General features: G+C 39.9%; 2 protein-coding genes across 2 annotated transcripts in view; both read right to left on the bottom strand.

Annotated features, from left to right (window-relative positions):
• Window positions 1–1,474: 1,474 nt before the first annotated feature.
• Window positions 1,475–10,745, bottom strand: chpt1 (choline phosphotransferase 1). The gene is made up of 8 exons (XM_085376293.1): window positions 8,870–10,745; window positions 6,740–6,887; window positions 6,466–6,607; window positions 5,390–5,474; window positions 4,779–4,910; window positions 4,538–4,696; window positions 4,289–4,414; window positions 1,475–3,120 (listed from the first exon to the last, which is right to left on the bottom strand). Exons 1-8 carry the CDS (start codon window positions 9,107–9,109, stop codon window positions 3,004–3,006), a joined length of 1,149 nt encoding a protein of 382 aa, XP_085232419.1. The 5' UTR covers window positions 9,110–10,745; the 3' UTR covers window positions 1,475–3,003.
• Window positions 10,746–12,837: 2,092 nt separating this feature from the next.
• The window catches only part of mybpc1 (myosin binding protein C1), a 38,441-nt gene continuing 28,213 nt past the window's right edge, over window positions 12,838–23,065 (bottom strand). The window contains exons 22-33 of the mRNA XM_085376294.1: window positions 22,659–22,818; window positions 22,462–22,566; window positions 22,192–22,380; window positions 21,537–21,671; window positions 19,981–20,148; window positions 19,766–19,854; window positions 19,495–19,690; window positions 19,234–19,373; window positions 18,994–19,153; window positions 18,427–18,563; window positions 18,165–18,351; window positions 12,838–13,626 (exon numbers count right to left, since the gene is read on the bottom strand). Coding sequence (XP_085232420.1) covers window positions 13,529–13,626; window positions 18,165–18,351; window positions 18,427–18,563; window positions 18,994–19,153; window positions 19,234–19,373; window positions 19,495–19,690; window positions 19,766–19,854; window positions 19,981–20,148; window positions 21,537–21,671; window positions 22,192–22,380; window positions 22,462–22,566; window positions 22,659–22,818 — 1,764 coding nt within the window. The 3' untranslated portion in view covers window positions 12,838–13,528. The remainder of the gene's footprint in view (window positions 13,627–18,164; window positions 18,352–18,426; window positions 18,564–18,993; window positions 19,154–19,233; window positions 19,374–19,494; window positions 19,691–19,765; window positions 19,855–19,980; window positions 20,149–21,536; window positions 21,672–22,191; window positions 22,381–22,461; window positions 22,567–22,658; window positions 22,819–23,065) is intronic.

Raw genomic sequence — 23,065 nt, 5'->3', positions numbered from 1 at the left:
TGTTTTATATCACTGTAAGTTTTTGGAGGGTTTTGTTTGTGTTTGAGGATGCTGCCTTTGCTGCTGGGATGCTGACAGACTCATAGAGTCAAATGATAATCAACACAGTCATTACTTCTAGTTCTTTTGTGTTTATGTTATAGCTAATTTTAAAAAGATTGAGGATCAAATTTATACATATAGGACAAATAGGAATAGGTGATTAAAGTGTTGGACGCCATATCTTCGTCTGCCATATTTGAAACAAGAAAACTTTTAGTGCCTTCGTTGTTCATTCCTGCTTGTTTAAATGTTTTTGTTAATCTCCCTTTGGGATTTTAAAAGGTCTTCTTGTAAATGCTAATGATATCTTACTCTAATCTTGTGGTTTACAGTAAGAATGAATGGGATGCAGGATAATATGAATATAATTCTCTGCGTGGTACAAATGTAAGTGATTGGTGGAGCTATATTAGAAGTAATACTACAGCTTTCAAAGCTGCCTGTACGTGTGTCCCTGTGGGACTCAGCAGGCTCGCTGCTGTCTGAAATTCAGACCTCCTCAGCATGTTCTCTAACTTATTTTGATTGTATTGTTGTGACAGTGAGCCCCGTGACTGACACAGCCGATTTGAGTTCTAGAATGTAAACGATACGCAAGTGTTTTCCTCTGAACGCCAGTTTTATAGTGTTTCTTATTATAGTGACAAAAATGGAAATGAGCACTAGCAGCTGTCAGCATTTTGCCACTGTGCTCTGGGTTCATAGGATGTGTGTCAGCAGATGAGACGCTGAGAGCCATATTTGGAAGATGAATTTACTCTAATTGCACCAGTTTCGTTGGTTTAACAGAAATAAATGTGATTTGGTTCGGTCAGCTTGGTGTTTTTGTCAGTACTGTTCACATTACTCTTTCCACACTTACTACAATTTTGTTCCTCAATTCCTCACCTCAGACTAATAATCAGGGCTCGTCAGATTTCAGACGTCAATAAATTTACTTTTACAGGCATGTTTAAGGGACTTTCAACATGGCATGGTTGTTGGCTGTATACCTGTGATGTGAATCTCCCGTTCCACCAAACCCCTTAGTGCGCTACTTGGTTGAGATATGATAGCCGGTGTTTTTTTTATTGTCATGTTCAAGAAACAGTTTGAAATAATCTAAACATTAAGAGATGTGCATTCCTGCTGGAAGCTGTCATCAGAAGATGGCTACAGTGAGGTCATGAAGGGTGGACATGCTGTTCTTCTCTGACATCAAGGCATACGCTTTATTTTTTGCTGACCATTCTCTGGAAACTCAAGATGGCTTTGTGAGAAAATCCTCCTTAGATCAGACCAGCTCATCTGGGAAACCAAAAACTATGCTGTGTACAAAGCCTGAGTCACTTTGCAGTATTTTTACAAGGTAGTGTTGCAGTACTTTTTTCCACCAATGACAGGAACAATCAAAATGGATGAAAAATATTTTCTTTATTACAATCTTTTCCACTCATGTCTGTTAGTAGAAAGGTGTTTCACTGCATTACAGTGCAACAAAGTGATTTTGAACCATAGTTGTACCTTTGAAATGCATAGCTCTAAAGTCCATCCATAAATAAGCTTCTCGAGACATGAGTATAGTGTCAGAATCTAAGGGGACGACAATGGCAATTTTCAAAATAAAATAAAAAATACACGCCCTCAAATCTTTTACCGGCTCTACAGAAATGTCCCTTTTTACCCAAATGATCCTGAATGATGTTTCATTCTGATTACAACCCTTCATTGAGATTCACTACACAATTACTAATAATCCAACAAAACTTAATTAAAAAAAGAAATCGGTCACATATACATAACAATTATGCATAAATGAACATGAGTGAATAGTTAAAAAAAAAAAAAAAAAACCTTCCAGGATAGTGTTCTATTATTACTGTATCTGGTGTGATACTGAGTGGGAAAAAAATGTACAAAGCTGCTTTAAATATTCACAAGTTAAACAGTAATTACAACAAAAATATTTAAGGCATCTTCAGTTCAATTCTGTACAATCACACAAAATCATTAGCCCTTCAGGGAGAAGAACAGAGAAAGCAGAACAAGCCGAGTGTTGACGCTTCATCGGTCGACGGTGCTCCAGAGGCCGGAGAAGATGTTTTTAAGGATTGTTTTCCACGACTGCAGGATGAGATGAGTCGAAACAAAAACAAAAAACAAAAAAAACAACTGCAGTGGGGTTTGTGAGATCGGCCTAACTTTAGACACGTCATCATTTTCAGCATTAACACACGATCGTTACCCTTCGATGCAGCTCGCTGACAACCTGCCGGTCCAAATTGGAAACCTTATTGGAAATTATTTTAAGGTCTATAAGTTTATTTAAAAAAAAAGTTTCTTTAAAGCCCTAATTTGTATCAAATTCAGTCTTATTTAATTTAACAAATTAAAACAAGTCATTAAGAAAACTCTTAACAGGTATTTGATTCAGATTCAGCAGATATCAAAGAAATTTTACTTAAATTGTCACTCGTGATTGTCATATTTATGTGTTTAGTTAATTGTACAACAATCCATGAGGAACATGTCTCCATATTTAAAGCTCACTTAAATGCTTTGATATTTGCCCAAGCTAAAAAATACCTATTAAAAGATTTATTTATTTTTTTGGTATTTTGTGTTGAATAAGCTGGAAGTGCCAAATGATGTTCAAAAAATTAAATCTAACAACATGCATTTACCTTGAAATTAAAATCTGAAAGACTTCATCAGGCAACTGGGTTTTCAAGGGAAACTTGGGTTAATTTTTCATTCAACAGATCCATGCTTGGTTGCTTTTTTTTTTTTCCTTCTTTTTTTGTATCACGGTAGTTTTATCTTTCCTCTTAGTGGGTGTGAGTTTTAATCTGAAGTGGTTACTTTGTCAAGGCTGCAGTGGCTCGAGGTCAAGGGTTTCTCCTCGTCATCGTGGTCGCTGTCTGCTTTCAGGAGCGGGAAGAGATCTGCGTCCCCTCCCGCCTCCTCCCGCCGGGCAAAGCGTCAGTCGCGGTGCAGCTGGCTCGGCGTTGTGATGCTAAAGACGTGGATGCGCAGGTGGGAGGCGATCTGGAGGCACACGCCCGTGCAGTAGCGTATCAAATCCACACTGGAGAGGACCTGGAGCAAAAATAATAAAGACGTACTATGTTAGGTGATATAGTAATTTCAGATGCAATACAGGTCCCTAACAGACAGCATCATTAAATGGTACCACAAAGGATGATACAAGAACAGCCACTAGATACCGCAAGGAAGTAATTTACATGGAAATCTTTAGTTTTGTAGCAGTTTCCTTTCCTCCATTTAAAAAGTAAAGCAGTTCACTGCCATACCCCGAGACACGCACAAGCTTCTGGTTGTTGAGGGCTGAAGGACTGACACACACTTTGAAAACTAAGTAACCAACTTCCTGCTTCCTGTTTATGCAATCACATATTTTCTTGTTGTCATGGATGGCTATTATTTATAAAATGATCCTAACACGCATGTTTAGATGGACAATAAGTATTGCTATAAGGAAAACCAGTAAGCCAGAATCTGTAATACCGGGATGTGATTACTGACATTAGTAATACTTTTGCCCTCCCTAGTGTGGCATGTCAGTGTCAAATGAGGAAAACGTGTTTGCACACCTACGCTGGCTCCAAATTCAAATGGTGGTTTCCCATCAGCTATTAATATATTTGTTGACTCTGAGTGAATATCAGCGCACCATCTCGGCCGTCACACTGACAAAAGATTACCATTTATAGCAGAGAACATGGCTGTAAAGTTCTTTTGAAGTGTAAAGTTTTTAAACTGTATTTATCCTTTCAAAGCTGATCAGCTGGAAACCCTGTAGGGGTTTGCAACAGCGTGTGAGATACAACACGAGTCATGGGTGTCAAAGGAAGGTTTATCACAAGTCATCTCACTTGCATTGTAGAAACTTTGTGCTCTTTGAACCACAACTATAATGATTAGATGGCAACTAGCAGAGATAAGAGTCCCACAGACAGAAATGAAAGCCGCTGTGCTTATGAGAAGTTGATTTAACTGTGTGCGTATTAGTCATCAACGCTGACAAGTCCTACAAGTATATCAAGGCACTACGCTCCAATCTTATTTCTCTATTGTTATCATTATAATGAAAAGCTCTCAACTAAATAAAGTATGCAAGGAAAATAATTTAAGGTATTAACTATATACACATATAGGTAGAAGAGCAAAGAATGTGGCTACTTAGAGGTGACAAAAAGGGTGGGGCTGCATTTTAAACAAAGACACCTGTGAGATCAGTACTAACCATGGCGATCCAGAGGACTATGTGTTCGTCAATGAAGCTGTTAAAGTACTGGTTGAGGAATAGGAGGCCAGGCCCAATAAAGGCTGGGTCTGGTAGGTATAACTCACTCTTGGTCATGTGTGCCATCTACAGAGAAGATTCAAGAAAGAAAGAAAACACAGGTTAAACACTGGGTTAAACGATGGGTTAAAACAGACAAAAGAAGATATGTGACAGTTCATTCAGGCAATTAAGAGAACACCAACGTACCACCAGCTTGTTGGAAATCTTGGCGATAACCATTCCAAAGGTGAGCAGGTACAAACAGGGGTGGTGCTCAAACAGGTGGCTGGATGACTTCTTGAAAATGATGAAGGCCAGTGTAAGGATGAGGCTGATGTGCAAACCGGGACTCAGCACGCTGGTGTCCTGAAGAGCAGAAACATTGATTAGTTTTTGCGCTTTACACATTTTTTTAAAATATTAAAATAATGCTGTATTTACAACTTACAGCCACAGTGGAGCCATTTTTGCCAACCCCTCCATTCAAAATGACATAGAAATAGTTGTAACAGGAGTACAGGGCTCCCCCGATGATGCCCATGACGGGGAAGGCATACAGCTTCAGTCCGATGATGGGCAACTATGGGAACACATTGAGGTCAAAATAAAGAGAAAACAAGAAGCGTTCTCCTTATAAAATAGAAAAGTGCTTATATGAAAGCTGCAGCATGCTGAGCATGATGGGAGGGCAAAGCAAATAAATAAATAAATATATCCAAATAAAACACAAACAAATGCGGGCGACATCATCAGCTTTTTGAGCCAGATCATGTCCAGTAGATGACCTGTTGCCATGGCTTTAGCTACCCATATTTACCTTCTCACTTCTCTCATGTGATGTTAAGTCAAGCCTCCAAAGGCAGCACAGAGTAAAAGTAAAACACAAATTCTATTTAAAGACTAGCATGACAACTAAAGCCTAAGAAGTGATTCAGTTAGTTTGTCTGGTGTAAAAACTAAGGAGAAAAAGGTTTGACTATACACTTGAGGTGAAATGGAAGTGTCCCTGTGTGTACACTATTTGTGCAGGCGAGTGTGAAGAAATGGATTCTCAGTTACCGTGTACTGCCAAAGGCTCACGCCTCCGAAAGCTGACATCACATACATGATTATGATGGCGAATTGCACCTCTGTGACATCAACCCTGTGCAGAACATATGAGGGAAGTGTGAGATAAGTGACAGTGCGAAGGTTTAACAACAGCATCGGTACTGCAGCATTTTTAAATGCCACTGTGTGACCGGATCCTACAATTAGATGTTCTCATAAAACAAGCCATTCAACATGGGCTGTGGGTCTTTTCTCCTCTTCCAGGGGAACACATACACCTCATACCAACTGTCAGGCATGGTGGTGTAAGGGTGATGGTTTGGGCTGGTTTGTAGCCACAGGACCTGTGATCACTGAGTGAGCCATGAACTCCTCTGTATACCAAAAGCATTAAATACAAGGCCATCTGTCCGACAGTTAAAGCTTAGGCCAAACTGGGTCATGCAACAGGACAAATATCCCAGGCACAGCAGCAAATCTAAAACAGAATGATTGATAAATAAGAGTATAAAATGTTCTAATGACGAAGTCCAGACCTCAACCTAATTGAAATGCTGCGGTGGGACCTAAAGAGAGATGTGCATAAACCAGTGCCCACAAATCTCAATGAACTAAAGCATCATTGTAAAGAAGAGTGGGCCATAATAATGTGAGAGACTGCTGAGGTCACACAGAATAAAAAAAGGGGGGAAAATAAGCTAAAGGTGGTTATACAAGCTACCGAATCATGGAGTATACTCAATTTTTCAAAGGACTGCTTAGAGCCCTAGAAACTCTCTTTTTTCCCCACGTGACTATGTGAGTTGGTAAATGCACTGAAGGATTATTTAGGCAACAGGAACCTGGACTGTTCACTAGCAACCAACTATCACATGCAAAGCAATGCATGACAAGTTAAACACTTTGCATGTGGACGGGGCTTGAACGGTCTTTGGGGTAACGTTGACCTGCCAGTGGAAGTGGCTTGCCAGGCAAATTAGCTTACTGTCTTCAAGTTATTTTATCATTCAGTGTTGCAAACTAATAACGATGACCATTTTCTTATATTAAAAGAAAAATACATTTAAAATAAATATTTGACTTACAGGCCAAAGCGGAGCGTCCCGGACACATAGGTCTGCCAGTGGGCGCAGAAAAACATAAACATCCCAATAAAACCACAGAAGAAAGTCCAGTTTGGATATTGTCCTATTCCACATGAAATGCACGTTCCCACAGCAACAAAGACTGAAAGAGAATCACCGGGGTAAGCACATTAAAGTCATGTTAATGAAATTAAAGCCAAAGCTTTGTTTACTAACATGCTACAATCAGTTTATTATAATCAAACGCAGCAGACTTCAGGGTTTAGGAGATTACCTGTGGAGACTGCATCACAGCCGTGGTCGAAGAGCTCACCAAGGGCTGAGCTGCTGTTTGTCCTCCTGGCCTGTTTCCCATCAATAGCATCCAGAGACTGGTAGATGAACAGCCCCAGAGCCGACAGGATGAAAGCCCATGATGGAGCCTGAAGCCAGGTAAGGGACGAGAGAGGGAGACTGACAGTTACACACCCATTCTTACAACACAGATAATCACCTAATTGGTCTATTTAAGCTACTTAAAATACAGATAGTTGTAGAGCTAAAGAAAATGTGGGTAACTGGTGAATATTTCAGTCATTCTCATGTAGTCACAAAGATCTTGAGTACTACCAATCAGTCTTAGAGTCCAAATCAATTGAGCTCTTATAAGACAGGCCAAATTTTAATCTGTGCAAAATCCCCCTGCAAAATCACAGGGACCAAGGGACCACTTTAGACCCACCCCACTTCCTTTGCAATCTGTCATTTATTTGTAACACCCTGGTCTAGAATCATATAATTCTTAAAAATTGCAGTTGTTGACCACATTACAAGATGGTCTCTACTAATCATATCTGTATTTCACAACTTTAATTCTTATTCATATGAGGGGGGAGGAGAGGGTTGTGTAACTTGTTGAGATATTGGATTTTCAGAAGTTGTTTGTTTTGGATTTTATGGAGCTTTTGAATTCATACACGTGTGCACTGTTGGATTTAAATAATACTTATGTGCCATATGTGCTACATCTCTCTGAAGTGTGTAGTAGGAGGGACTCCAGCTGACTAGACCAGTTCAGCTCCTCTTTACTAGGGTGGAGGTTATGGACCATCTGGACAGTAATGCTGGCCAACATAGCATGTTTGCAAAACTACAATGTGTGTGTGTGTGTGTGTGTGTGTGTGTGTGTGTGTGTGTGTGTGAGAGAGAGAGCATTTGTGTAAGCCTGTGACTGAGAGAGAGAGAACCACACACAAAAAAAGAGTGTGTTTCAACAGAGATGAAGCACATGTCCCAAAAGCCTTGTGGACTACTTGTTTAAGTTTATCACAGCAGTAACTTGAGGGAAAACTCTGACCCATTTCCATAGGCTCCGATGAATTCCTGTGAATGTGTGTTTGTTTGCACAGCGATGGGACTTAACTCTTAACTCTCCATAAATAAAAGCGTACACTGTATGCCTCAATCAATGCATAATAACAGTAGATGAAACTGGTGGAGTCAGTGGGAGTGCATGGACTTTGACTCAGGTGCAAGGTTGTCATAGTTAGAACGAGCAAAGGCGCAAGTCTGATTAACTCACCAACCTGTGCATGAGCAGCTGGACCCACTGCTGCAGGGACAGACAGGTTTACTGTGCCCTAGGTCAACTTGCTACCTGCAAGGCACATTCTCTATAGTATTCTTAGATTACAGAATAATATAGAGGCGTTTCAAAATCAGCTTACTCATTTAAATAAGTATATTTTTGTCTGGTTAAGGGCTAGACACCCTCCCGCCCCCTTTTATATTTTAATTCTTAATTACCAATAAATGGCTGCTAAATGATTCGCCTCTTCTCTGATAGATAGTGGCCTTAAGTGAAACAATGAAACAAATTGCTGTTTTGACACAAACAGCACTGCGTCACATGAGGCCTTTCAACTTTCTAAAGGCACATGACCGCCGATATATCAGTTATTCTTGTCCACGTCGTCCCTAATACGATTAAAACCCCCTTTAAAGCGTCTCGGCTTGCTTGTGGCCATGCTTGGGTTTAAAAAAAAGAGCAAAAAAGGTTTTCCTGAAAAACCTGGAGACGGACTCCAAGCTTACTTCGGCTTACACTACCAAATTTAAATTTAGCTGTTTGACACTACAGAACAGTCCAAAAAATACAGCGCCTGCGGCGTTAGCTAGCACCACGGCCCCATCTATAAGGTAGATATGACGTTAAAATACAAGCAGCTGTGAAGCTCAAATGTTTGCCGAATTAGTAAGTATCCCCAATGGACTCAGTAAATATAATCAATCCTATTTGTTGAGCTATCTGGGTCTTACAGGTTGCGGTGTATCTTTAGCCTACGCATTTTCTAAATGGAGGACGGTCTTTTCATAGCAGAGATGGGTAGACATTTGAAACTTTAGCCCCAGTCGCTATACTCACCTCTTCTGTTGCCGTGGGACAATAATACACAAGCACCAACGTGGAGAGGACATTAACCAGCAGTCCAACAATAGTCAGTGTATTTGGTGCGATCCATGTCGGTATCTGCTGGACGAGCCAGTTCCAGTAGATCTGACACGGCGGCTCAAATAGGGATCTACCGGAGGCGCTGTATTTATGCTCCTCCAGCCGCTTTAGTTGAGCGGGTGACAACGGCTCTGGCCACAGGAAATGTGGCATTATTTTTCTGCCTCGTCACTCCTCTGAGTACCGCAAAAACTCCCTGATATTCCCGGGTGGTGTTTCAGACAGGGTTGGCCGACTCCAGGAGACAGCAGCAGCTCATCTGGTATGTCTAGGGTAGACGAGCAGCAAAGGCCATTTTCACAGCGGAACCAAGCGCTGTGGATGTCTATACGTTTCTGGCCGAGGTGCGTCTCGGCAGGAAGCGAATGTCCGGAAGGGATAACGTGGCTATCTACCGGGAAGTAGTGATGTGCGATACCACTGATTTCCTTTCCGATCCGATACCAAGTAATATTCAGGGTGGTATCGACGATACTGATCCGATACCGATACTTTGTACAAAACGGATTTTATTTATTGTATCTCAAATTATAGCGTCATAATGATTACAGGACATCAGAATACCTTCTTCTTATCACTTAATAATGCAGAGTTCATCATATAGAAATAAAAAAACTAAAGTTGTGTGCTATTTGAACACCTTGCCTGCCTGGAGGACTAAAGGACTCCGTGAGAGACTCTCACCCTAGCAGCACCTGTCCCTCTCCTCCTCTTCAGTTCGCCTCAACATACGCTCGTCATATTTTGTGATATGATTTACTCTGAGGTGTTTGACAAGGTTAGTGATGTTGCCACAACCATACATGCCAACCCTCCCGATTTTTCCGGGAGAATCCCACCTTTCTCCAGATTTTCCACCCGGACAACAAAGTTGAAAAACCATATCGCAGAATTCATAGCGCGGCCCAGCCAATTCCAGTTTCCAACAATGACGGCAGCGACTTAGTTTTAATATCACTCTTATTTCTCTTTCTGGGTCGCAAAAAAACTTTTAACATATTTTCAGGTGAGAATGTAGCTGTGTAAACTTCAAATATCTGAGCCGACCGACACATTGTCTTCAAACCCCCGCGGTCTTTCACCACTCGGGTTAAACATGATGTACAAGTCACTTTGATAACTTAAAAATGTTCTTGTTTGGCTTTTTCAGTGTTTTATTTGTTCGTGAGTAAATCGGTTTGGCTGAGATTAAAGTTATTAGATTAGATTAAATTAAATTAAACTTTATTATTCCCTCGGGAGGGTTCCTCCGGGGTTTTCACACAGCTGAATAAACGTCAAACAGAAAACTGATTAAACAGAAGAGTTTACGTCAGTGTCCGGTTATATTTTAGACAGCAAGGAGCAGACGGCAGAGTTTCACTCCACCGAGGGAGCTCGTGACGTACTACCCGGCTTTCTTTAGACCGCGAAGGCCGGTCCTCAGGTGGAAGCAGCCTCTGAATTTGGACACCCCCGCTGTTTCCGGGCCGGCCAATAATAACGGTGACATTTAACGTATTTTATCCGATAAATAAACCCTGTAAAATATATTTATCCGCCCAAACAGCCCTTTTGAATGTCTCCCTAATTCTGAGGTCTCAAGGTTGGCAAGTATGGCCACAACACCTCACTTTTTTTGCCACATTTATTGCAAACCACGGCTCAGCTGTTTGTGGAGGTAAAATACATCCGCACAATTACGCTCAGCCATTGTTGTGAGTGCGCACGCCAAGGGGCTGCGAGACATTTATACAGCCGTATTTCGCACATGACTATGAAAGGCGGAAGAGGAAGTAGTTCCTTTGAATGTAGGCAATCCGAATGCTATAGTTTCTTTCCACTGTGTTCCTGTTAATGATAAACTACAAATTTACTCTAAATTACTAAAATATCGATATTTTAATGTGAGAATCGATTCTAGAACATAAATGATTGGTATCGGAGGAATCGATATTTCAGGATCGATCCGCACATCACTACCGGGAAGTTTAAATGCACATAGCCTGCGCCTAAGAGTGTATAACACTGTGATAATAACCATCTGGTTGGCTCATAAACTTGCTAAAATATAAGCAAACCTAAGCACATATTGTATGACTGGCAGATGCATTTAGGCCCATAATTACCTCATTCATGTAGGTTAAGCCTTATAACTTAGAAACGATGATTCTTAAAAGTGTAGGTGGTATCATTAACATATAGAAAGTACCACACAAACATTTAAAATATCATCATATTTGACCTGCCTTAGTGTAGCTGTTCTCCTTGTGCTTCTTGCTCACTTTGTTAGTTCTAAACTAAAAGCTAAAGTTAGATTAAAAAAAATGTTAAATTTATTTAATTTAGTTAATAGTTCATTTTAGAAGAAAAAACACCTGGAATCATGTTGTTCTTTTAAAGATTAACTAATGTAAATTTAAAAGAAAAAATAAGGTAAACATGAGTTGTGTTTTTACTAAGCTTTGAAAAGTGTGGATTTGTAAATAGATCGCACATCAAATGATAAAAACAATCAGAAATATTAGCCTACATTCTCTAGGTCTGTTTATGGTACTTGGGCTAATAATCATAGTTTCTAAGTTATTAACTCAAGGGTTTAATTTGCTGCATTAGAGGGATTTGATTCTTTATGTTCACAGAGATCGGATTGTTTACATGACTATAACTGACTATAACAGGTGTAACAAATACCTGTGTCATACCTATACTCTTAATTTGAAGAATACCTCCTGTAGCTGTTTATGATATGTTTGGGTTCACAATAAATGAATCTCCTAATAAATTTCCCTTGCATTTGGTTGTTGGATCTAAGTTTGTTTATTAAAATTATTCACAAAAATAATGATCTCTCTCTCTATATATATATATTTATATATCAAGTGAGCCTTTTCTTCCCAGTTAGTCACACCTTGGCATTTGTTTACATTTTCCCTGTGTCAACGTCACATGTCTTAGTCTGGGTCTTCATTACTTCCTGTTTTTAATTTACTTCGACTCCCTTGTCTCATATGCATTATGGCGAGTTTGCTTTCCCTCGTTTCATTAGTTAGATTCTAATCAGCTGTGTTCCCCAGGTGTCTCCACTGGGGAAAGGTATATACAGGTTTTAGAACAACATATGCTCCCATCTAGACAGTTTTTCTTTTCAGAAAAGGTCTTGGATTTTCAGCAAGACAATGCTAAACCACATACTGCATCTAAGACAATAGCAGAGCTTTGTAGTAGACGAGAGCAGGTGCTGAACCGGCCTACAGACATTTGGAGCATAATGAAATGAAAAATACAACAGAAAAGACCCAGGCCTGCCTTTATCAGACATGCATGGGAATAAATCCTCTCCCAAAACTCCAGCAACTGTTTTCTTCAGTGTTCAGACTGTTCTTAAAAACAGAGGGTGAAACATAGCCCTGTCCCGGCTTTTTAAGATTTGTTTTGCCATAAAAATGGGTGTTTGGTTTTTTTCGTCTTCAGATGGCACATTTTCTCAGTTTCAATATTTTATGTTTTCTATATTCTATTGTGAATAAACTATGGTTTTATGAGATTTGCCATTAAAAAAATGGGTTATTCTGTGTCAATACCTGTGTCAATACTCTGTGTCAACTTTTGAGCACCACAGTAGGTCTCCTTTAACTACCCCCCTGTTTATATGGTCAAGTCAGTATATTCAAACATAAGACCTTCCATATGTCAGAACATATTTTCCAGATCTCACATACATGACTCATTCCATAAACCCTCATGCTATTTCTGGTTTGCAAAATAAATAAATATGACTAAAATGAATTAATGAGGTCAATTACACAGTGAATCTGTCACAGACTAGAAAAGAAGATTAATTCCTACAACACAAGAGTACAGAAATCAACAACAGACATACTATTTTTTAAAGTGTCTTTTATTGTTGTCCACAGGTTGTAATTACAAAGGTAAAGGCATGCACACATGTTTTAACCCCAATCAAACCTCAGTCCAGTATGAATCCAAGAATTCAAAAGTTTAATGACATGTATGGACTTTGTGTAAATCTCTCTATTGTCTTACTAACTCAACAGAAAAAGTGAAATGTTAATGTGATTCATATCAGAAAAGTGAAAACATTCATTTGTCCAACATTACTCAAGTCTGTTCTCACTTTTCTTGCCACGTATTAGTTCACTGACACCCTTTAAACATCAAACTAAATCTTTCAGAGCCCAGAAGTAATCAGCCACCTTCAAAAAGCACTCCTGACAAAAATCCACATGAAAATACACTGGTTGTGCACCATGAGCTTGTTTTTTTCACACTACAATTCCTTATTAAAGCTAGAACCAAAACACTGCCAACATGCATCTGAGCTGAGTCTTTCAAACATAACAGAGTGATAAAGAAGATGAACTGGCTTTTTTTTTTCTCATGGTAACTAGCTCCAAAGCTGCACACAGCATACCACACCGGACTGGTATACCCTCCCTCACACCCACCCACCTGTCCCATCTTCCCTCCATCCACCTGCAGGCTGCTGACCTCAGCAGTTGAGAGAACAGGGTAACTAGTGGCATCAGATGTTTGCAAGCCAAAAATGTCTTATTGCACTGTGCTCAGTTTTTACTTCTCTTGCTCAACAACCTTCGACTCGGTCATATACTTGTCAATCAGATGTAGGGGCACTCCACGTTGCATGAGTTCATAGAAGGTGAAGCCTCCTAAGGGACAGGGAGAAAAACTCTCTTAGAATATTGCTGTGAGGCACAGAGACATATGTGGAGAGTGAAAAATAGAGAGGGGAAGATGAAGGAGAAAAGCTGAAGAGCAATAGGGTGAGCAGAGAAAAGCAAATAAAACTCAATGGAGAGAACCACAAGCTCTAAAGAGGGAAAGAGGGTGCTCAGGATGGCTTCTGAATGCAATGCCAACCCAGTTTGTCCCAGTTCCATAGTATACACTGTCTTTGTATGTCTTTCTGCACAGTATACAAGAGTTTAAAGGCATGCTATCATTACAGTAGCAATAAAAGGATACTGCATTCTGATAATGATCACTAAACACAAAATACAGGTGATTGGAATTTCATCCATTTATTTGGTAATTTGTAGTGAAGAAAATTATTAATTAGAGCAAATGTGGACTATGCATGACTTTTAGTACATGCAGTTTTAAATGATATGATCTGTGACACAAGATGCAAAGTCACTGACTTCACCTAGGTGTACAAAATTTGATCTAAAAGTTTTCTCCCAAATGCTCAACACCACTTGTAAAATATTACATGAAAGTCTGGCTCCCTGGAAGCAAAATAAAAAGAAAATACAGGTGGCTCAAGACTTTTGCACAGCACTGTATGTGACATAAAATAGGGACAAGCACAATAGTTCTGCACACTCAAATACAGCACTGAAAATTGAGACGAGTATTTTGTCACTTTCACCATGTGAACGCAGCGTAAACCCTGCATATTTGCTCAGTATTAGCGCATAGTATGGAACTGGGCCACAGCATACAGGCACAAGCACAGCTGATTCCACAACATGTTTCAATTCAGGTCTGCAATCTTTGCAAAAAAAAAATTTATGAATAATGTCTCCAGTCATCTGCAACAAGCAAAAACCTACAAAATACAGTATATATAATTTCTGCTGCGTTTATGCATACACCACTCATCAGGCAGGTCCAAACATAAAATATAGTTTAGTATGTTTTCTTTGGTGTTTGATGTTGTTCAGCCACAGTCAATGCCTTCATAGCATAGAGCTTCTCAGTCCCTTCAGATGATGCACTTGATATCTCAACAAAGGTTAGAAGATTTGCAAACCTTTTACTCACCTAATTTCTGCTACAGGTTACAAAACAGAGAGTCTCACAATATCACGCCAACAATAAATTCAAATACTCAAAACGGAGCTTTTAAAGTCAGCCAGGTACAGCAATCCAGGTTTAGAAAAAACCTGGCAAAAGCCATCATGCAAATGTGACATGTTCTGTTGGTTCTCCTCTCAAGGGGAAGAACGACTGCCAGAGACCCACAAGCTGAGAAAAGCGAGGTTGCACAGGCTTGAAGACGCATAATGAATGACATAAGCTTCATATGCCAAAACCATATGAAAGCTTACCTTATATGAGAACATATATTCACAATTCTTGAGTTTGGACTAGGAGGGAGAAGAGAAGAGAAGAGGGGTTAAAATGTTTACATGGAGTTATATGCGCACCAGGGAAAACAGCTGAGTTATTACTGAACTCTTTTATATGAGGAGTTAACCGTGGAGCATAAAGAAGACACTGGAATCTGTGGAGCATATTTTAAGATGGAAACACTGAATAATACAAACACAAAAATATCATATGTTACATATGTTATTGCCTCCTGTGGTGTGACTGGTGCTGAGGTGGTGTGCTGTGATGATGAAGAGGATGGCTGGATGGACTGGACTGAATAGAGAGAGGTGTGACAACACAAGGGATAAACGTTTGCATGTTGTGGTGATGGAAAAGTGTCACCAGATATTATGTACACTGGACACACATGAAATGATTATTATTTATATATTCTCTCAAAATGGAATCCATAGACCAGTTGCACCAGGTGTTCGTAAGTTTAAGTGTAGTTAGTCAATAAGTGCAGATTTACACATCACTTTATCAAAGTGGATTGCACAAAACAAAATAAATCTTATGTAGGAAAAACGGATAAAGCTGACGTCTGACATGACACCCTTAACTTTAAAATGTTATACCAATGATGGTAAATGACCCAGCTGCTTGGCTTGCATAGTGTTGGCAATAAATTAGCAGTTATTGGCAAATAGCACATTTGCCTACAAAGGTCCTTAGTTCAGCCCCAGGCACAGAAGGAGACATAATGCACTTTGGGGTTGTATCAGGAAAAGCAATTCATGTATAATATCTGCCAAATTAAACATACTGTGGATATCCTTTGTGGATAAGGGAGCAGCTGAAAGTGTCAATTTGGAAACCTTCACCAATCTGTGACTGTTTGTAAGCAGGTGTTGGGAAACGGCCTTCAGTCCTTATAAAGTCAATGGGAAAACGGCTCTTTAACTTGACCTGTGAAAACACTTTCCCGTTTGAAATGAACCACTAAGTCTCAGTGATTCATTTTAATCATATTAAATGAATGAATGAAAAATTATTTCAAGTTTGTAAGTCTTGGTCATGCAGAGTTTATCCAGGTTATGCTCATTGGCTAAAAAACTTGTGACTGACCAGTTTTTATGTAATGCGTGTGTGGTTTCACAGTCAGATCCACCCCACCTCATCACATCTGGTTTCTAAACACCGAGATTGTGACTCTGAAAAACACAAGGCTTCACATATTACCAGTGTTGGTCAAGTTACTTGAAAAAAGTAATCAGTAACTAATTACTGATTACTTCCCCAAAACAGTAATCCCGTTACTTTACTAATTACTTATTTTCAAAAGTAATTAATTACTTAGTTACTTAGTTACTTTTTAAAAACACGATTTACAACCTGAGTAGGTGATAAAGCGATAGATCTTTCAGCCCAATTCTACTTTTCTGCATAATCCATCATACAAAATGTAATCAAATGGCAAAGTCTCTTTTTAAAACTTGTTTTATTAGTTTTAACCTTTTAACTTTATGCATCAAGCAAAAATTTAATTATATGCAACATTCTCTGACTTGAAGAAATTAGTTTAACATTTAAACCTATTTTCTACACATTCCAGCACATAAAATAAAATATTTTTTTTTGTGTTTACACTCACTCTTTCAAATAGATGCAAGTAAAACACAGCAGGAAATAAATAACATCAAAGACTAGCGGTCCTGGTGCTCTATTTTCACCTGTAAAGCAGGAGTGGCGTAGGCGGAGGTTTACCCTGGTGCAGGTGTGCCGCAGCGGTCAGTGTAAGAATCCACGAGTTTCTTTGTGAATTTCCCATTACATCGTTGCGCACTCGGTGCTTGCTTGGAAGTTTAGGGGTTTTTTTCGCTTTAAAAAGAAGTTTTCTTCCCACGCACAACGGACACTAATGTTTTTGTCACTTTTTATGGAATCAAACTCAAAGTAAGGTCAGTACTTCCACGCTTTAAACGCTGCACGCTCATACTCTCTCCCGCACTCGATATATGATCCATTGTTGATCTGCACACAGCTGTTGTCACGAACGTCGCACTCGCTTACGTCACTGTCATGGGACATTCTCGCAAAAAATCATGGTTTTAGTAACGCAGTAACGCAGCGTTCCTACGGGAAAGTAACGGTAATCTAATTACCGTTTTTGCAATAGTAATCCCTTACTTTACTTGTTACCTGAAAAAAGTAATCAGATTACAGTAACGCGTTACTGCCCATCTCTGCATATTACTATGTGTCTTTCTACTTATAAGGTGCCTTTCTATTAAGATGAGCATTTAAAGAACTTCGAGTTTGACTGTAAGTGTCATTCATCCAATAATGATCCGCTCGACCTCCTGAGCCACATGCTGCCCTAAAACAGCAACTACCATCCAGATGGAACAGGGGAATAGGATTAACATGACACAAGGGAAGACAGGAGGACAAGACGGGTGAATATACAGTAGAAACATATAAAGCAAGACAAGACTGACACAAACTGGGAACACAAAAGGGAACTGACTAAATAAACCTGAGGTCATATGGAACTAAACCTAAGAACTGACTGTATGAATAAGAAAGCAAGAAAGATCCTAATAAAAACATTAGAAGATAAAAAAAACTGGTAAGAATCCAAAGTGTTTTCCCCTTTTCAGGCATTGCGACCATGTAGTTTGTCTTTTACATCGTTGAGCTCTCCCAGACACCATGCATGACCAACTTACACATTGCTCAAGTCTAACACATTTCATAAGTTTTAATTGTGCAATCCAACTTTGTAAATCACCAGGAACAAGTTGCTAGGAGCTTGATGAAGACTTTACCATGAATTTACGAATAGCTGGTGCAACCCAGTACAGATACTTACATGTCCACCGCCTATATCGTCCCTTTGCTGAACTGCACGCACAGTTCAAACACTAGCGTACCCAGGTCGAGTTGGTTTCCCAAAGGCTCTCTGCCTCTGTACGTTCAGTGATGATTGTGATCATAAATGCGTTAATAGCTTCTGTTTGCATTAAAGATGCACATATCTTAAAAGAACATTAAAAAATACAACAAAAACATTTGGGAAACCAGACTCAGGTGAACACAGGCACCCAAGGAGGAGGCCAGGGGTCATATCAAGGTCCACACTGACCTTTAACTTCCAGTTTGCAGTCCACTTGAGCCTCTCCTAGTTCATTGATGGCCTTGCAGGTGTACATTCCACCATCATAGGGACTGGGCTTCCTGATCTCCAGAGTGCAGACTCCTTGGCTGCTAAACATACGGTAGCGCGGATCGTCAATGATGGTTATCTTATTCTTCATCCAGATCACTTTGGGCTGCACATAGAAATAGAAACATCAGCAAAGGACTCTGCTGATAGGACCACTTTTACTTTTAGTTCTTCCACTTACCCTTGGGTTGGCACGCACGCTGCAGTTAAGAGTAGTGTTGTAGCCGGCCACGGCGAAAGTGTTGATAAGTGGCTGTGTGAACTTCGGCGCCTCCTTGAAGTCGTGGTCATTGTACTCTTGTGTTTTCATCTGCAAGCCTGTGGGGGTAAGGGTAAAGGAATGGGGTTGTACATGATACTGGCTCTGAGCGGTATCATGTGGGATATTCCCTATGTGATGAGGGAAAGACAGTATTTTTTTTTATTTATCATCAGCTGAGACTGAGACACCATTGAAGGGCCTGTCAGTCATACACCGAACCCTTGGAGTTTCACAAGTGAGGCTGTGAATCAGGCTCACTTTAGGGTGGAAAACATCACTGACAGTACCTTTCAGATAAGAGCTGTAAAAAAACCCCAAAAAAGTAACAACAACTTTATATCGGCATGTAAGTAAAATGTGATTTCTTCCAGAGTTTCAGCTTTGGAAGCATTTTCCTCCATCTGAAATTAGAAGATTTGGTTTTTCACAGTAAATCTTTTGATCTTACTCTCACCTACACTCTCATAAACACACAGTCAGCTGTACCTTCTTTGACGATGAGGGCACTCTTTTTGGTTTGGGTGGCGGTTTCACTCAGGCCACACATATTCTCAGAGAAGATCCTGAAGAAGTACTCGTTCCCAACTACCAGTTCTGTGATGGTAATGCAGTTGCGATGGTAGTGCTCAATGCATGTGAACCATTCCTAAAAAGAGTAATGCATGTGAGCTGAAGATATAGCGTATCTAGAATGGTTTTCATTTGCAGTATGAGACCATCTTCTACCATTGTCTTTTTGTCTGCTTTTTGAATGGTGTAGCCTGTTATTGGGGCGTTCCCATTGTCCTTTGGAGGGGTCCAGACCAGAGCTACATTTCCACCCCAAACATCTTCAATATTCACACACTGAGGAGGTCCAGGTAGATCTAAAAATAGGAGAAAAAGATATATAATCTCATAATATAGACATTCCTTATAAAGCTCCACTCTGATGTCAATGAGCACTTCTATCTTTCGTATGATCTTATAGTGATTTTGCTCACTCACCTACAATCTGTATGTCAAGTATGGCTGTGTCCACATGGTTTTCAACCTGCACTGTCATGTCATACTTCCCAGAGTGGCTGCGTTCTGCTTTGCGGATGAAGATGATGCTGTCACAGTCTGTGTTACGGATGCTAACTTGTGAAGGCTCTATAGGGTTGCCATCCTTCAGCCAGGTGACCTTCGGTCGGGGTTTGCCCTGCACACAAATTGCAACATGAGCTCAGTATTCTGTTGAAGAGATGTGCAATATCAGTATAACTGGCATATTTACCATAAATGGCACCACAAGGTTGACTGTTTCTCCAACTTTGCGAGTGTAAGTCTGCTTCAAGTGCCGTGGGACGCGGATCTTGGGTGGTTCTGTGGAGCAGTTACACCAAAATGTGTGTTATAAAGGAACGTTTTATGATTTATTTTATGTCAGTATTAATTTAATTTGTTGCAGTGTTACAGCAGAACATATATAATGAACTTTAAAGAGCTCACCAACAACCTCTTTAACCAGGATAGCATGCTGCAGGGTACGTGGAGTGCTAGCTCCAGCTGCATTGACGGCTTTGACACGAACTAAAATTTTACACCCTGGACTCAGACCGGTGATGGTGTACCTGGTTTTCTCTGTCAGCTCCTTGTTGGATATTACCCAATCATTAGCTGTAAGGAAAAAAATACAGTCATGGTGAAAAATACTATTTAAACTGGTTTCATGTCTGACTGGTTGTGCATCTATTTTGTGGGTTAGAAGAAACAAGCTAAAAACTTGAAGTGCTTAATAAAACTGGTTTTACAGATTGGTTACATGCTACAGCTGGTCTCATTTTTTTTTCACTCAGCCACACTATTGTATAGTGTCCAGTGCACTATTGTAAGTCTGGTAAATTATTATGTATTTATTGTGTACTTAAAAACACTGACTGTTATTCTTCGGCTTCAGATTTCACTTTTACAATATTAATAGTATAGTTTCTTCTAAAGCTATTATATAATGGTGTTTGGAATCCTAGAGATGATTGTGCAGGAAAATCCCAGTAGATCAGCAGTTTCTGAAAAACTCAGACCAGCCAGTCAGGTACCAACAACCATCCTACCTTCAAAGTTACTTAAATCACCTTTCTTCTCCATTTTGATGCTCAGTTTAAACTTCAGCAGGTCATATTGACCATGCCTACATGCCTAAATGCATTGCATTGCTGTCCTTATGAACAATGCTGGGCATCCTCTGCACAAGGTTGTAAACAATCAGAGGAGCCTATTCAGCGACAGGTTGCTGTCAAAAAGTCAAAAAGCAATAGATTTAAAAACTCCTCTGTCCCACACGCCATCAGACTGTTTAACTCCTCACTGGAGGGGAGGCGGAGGGGAAACAGGAGGACAAAGGAGGGCGGGAACAACTGAGCTGTAGTGCTTTGTTACACTGTGCAATATTTGCAATATTTGTTTTTTTCTTATATTCGCCTGTGCAATAATCACTGTGCAATATGCTCACTCAAATGTGCAATCCTATTTATCCATATTGTATATTCTGTATTTATATATTTGTATATGTGTATATATGGTGTATTTATGCTTATATCCTTACTCTCATTCCCCTTATTGCACCTGTAACATGCAGGAACCCACCCGAGGGATTAATAAAGATTCATCTAATCTAATCTAATCTAATCTAATCTAATCTAATCTAATCTAATCTAATCTAATTATGTGATTGGCTGATTAGATATTCTAGTGCAGGAATAATTATACCTAATGAAGTGGCCGAGTATGCATACACAGTGACTTGGGATTTATTCTTTCTTTATATTTTCTGTATGTCTATGTATGGACTCTCACAATACTGCATTCAGTATTTTTGTGCTGTTTTGCAGTCAGTCTGATCCTAAATCTCTGATTCTGTCAGAATCACAATACCAGCTGGATTTGGTTGCAGTTTAAACCCCTTTGTGTATGTATGCACATATGACATTTGCTTTTGTACAATTTGTGCAATAAATTGTAGGGCCTTACTATCATGTAGTTCGTTAGTCAAGTGAAATCTAACTCACTTCCTTCTACGCAATACTCCACTAAGTATCCGTCCAGCCCAGCAGCTCCAATGGTTTCAGGTGGACGCCACTTTACCGTCACAGTGGTGTCAGTAACGTCATCCACGACCAGCATGGTGGGTTCACTGGTAACAGCTGTGTTGAGATAAATGTTTTCGTCACTCGGGTTTAAACAGCGAATGTGAACAAGATGAGAAAACATCCATTTTGGCAAGTCATAAACACGTGACCAAGGCGCCTCTCACTTTAGCTGGTATGCCATCAGTCTCCCTGTCAGATCCCATTAGCCCCTGCTCTTGCTATCTATTCTTGTATTCTGAATCACATTTAACTCCTGCTGAACCCTCTGACAGACCTGATCTCCTAAACCTCTAATCCACAGATGATTTGGCAGCCATTATAAAGACATATTTAATATCCTCTAAAGCTCTTGCGTGTCCAGTGGAGGTCACAGCCAAAATGCTTGGGATAGTGGGTATGAGGGGGAACAGCTGTGTCACTGGGGTACCAAGGGCAGATCAGACACGTACTATCACAGGACTTTTGCCCATTATAATAAAGCCTTATGTGAGACTGTATTATTCTTCCTTAAATAGAATTTTTGCAGATCATAGGTCATAGGTTTATGGTACTAAGAAATGTTTGGGGGACTCACCGAGAGGAGTAAAGGCTTTGGAAGGTTCACTGGGTTTGGACACACCGATGGCGTTGACTGCAAAGATCCGCACTTCATACGGCACTCCTTCAATCATCTTCTTGGGTTCAAATGTAGTCTCCTTGATCAGGTCAAAGTTCAGTCTCATCCATCTGGAGCTCTGCTTCTTTTTTCTCTCAATGTAATAGCCTTTAGAGGGCAGCCAGAAAGTGTTATGTAACACCAACATATGCATGTAAAGCTTGGTAACAAGTGTGCTGCAAGGTTTACCTAAGATTGGCGAGCCTCCATCATACTTTGGAGGTTCCCATGTCATAGAACACCAATCACCACCCACCACTGGGACCAAGGGAGCTTCAGGAGGGTCGGGGATGTCTGAAGACAACACATGATTCAAAAATGATTCAAAAAGCAAGTTAAGAATTGTGTATTTTATATTTTGTTTGAAAGGTGCTGCACTGTCTTACCAACAACCTTGATTTTGACACTAGCTGTGGCTTCACCAGCCTCGTTCTGCAGAACTATCTTGTAGTTTCCTGTGTCCTCCCGCTCAGTGACCTCAATTGTCAGACTCGTGTGGTCGCTGTATGTCTCAGCGTGGACGCGGTGACCTGACTCGAGAATCACCTGAGGTAAAAGAGATTAAAGGCAAAAGACACAGAAGACCTCGTGAGTACCATATGAGGACATAAAAACAGATTTTTTGTCACAAATTAGTCTTTCTATGAAAAAAAAATATTTACATTATAACTCTAAATGTGATATTCACTGACATGGTACTAACTAGCTACCAAGCAGGTTACAACAAACGTTAAAAGTTCAATCACAAGAAGGTGAAAATAAGACGGTAACCTGCTTGCAGCTAGAAAAAATC

The sequence above is a fragment of the Diplotaxodon limnothrissa genome, linkage group LG17 (assembly GCF_057381915.1).
Source record: "Diplotaxodon limnothrissa isolate DT_005_m linkage group LG17, D_limnothrissa_male_GT1.1, whole genome shotgun sequence".
Lineage (NCBI taxonomy): Eukaryota > Metazoa > Chordata > Actinopteri > Cichliformes > Cichlidae > Diplotaxodon > Diplotaxodon limnothrissa.
Note: the sequence above shows the minus strand (reverse complement) of the source record. Positions and strands in the feature narration are given on the sequence as shown.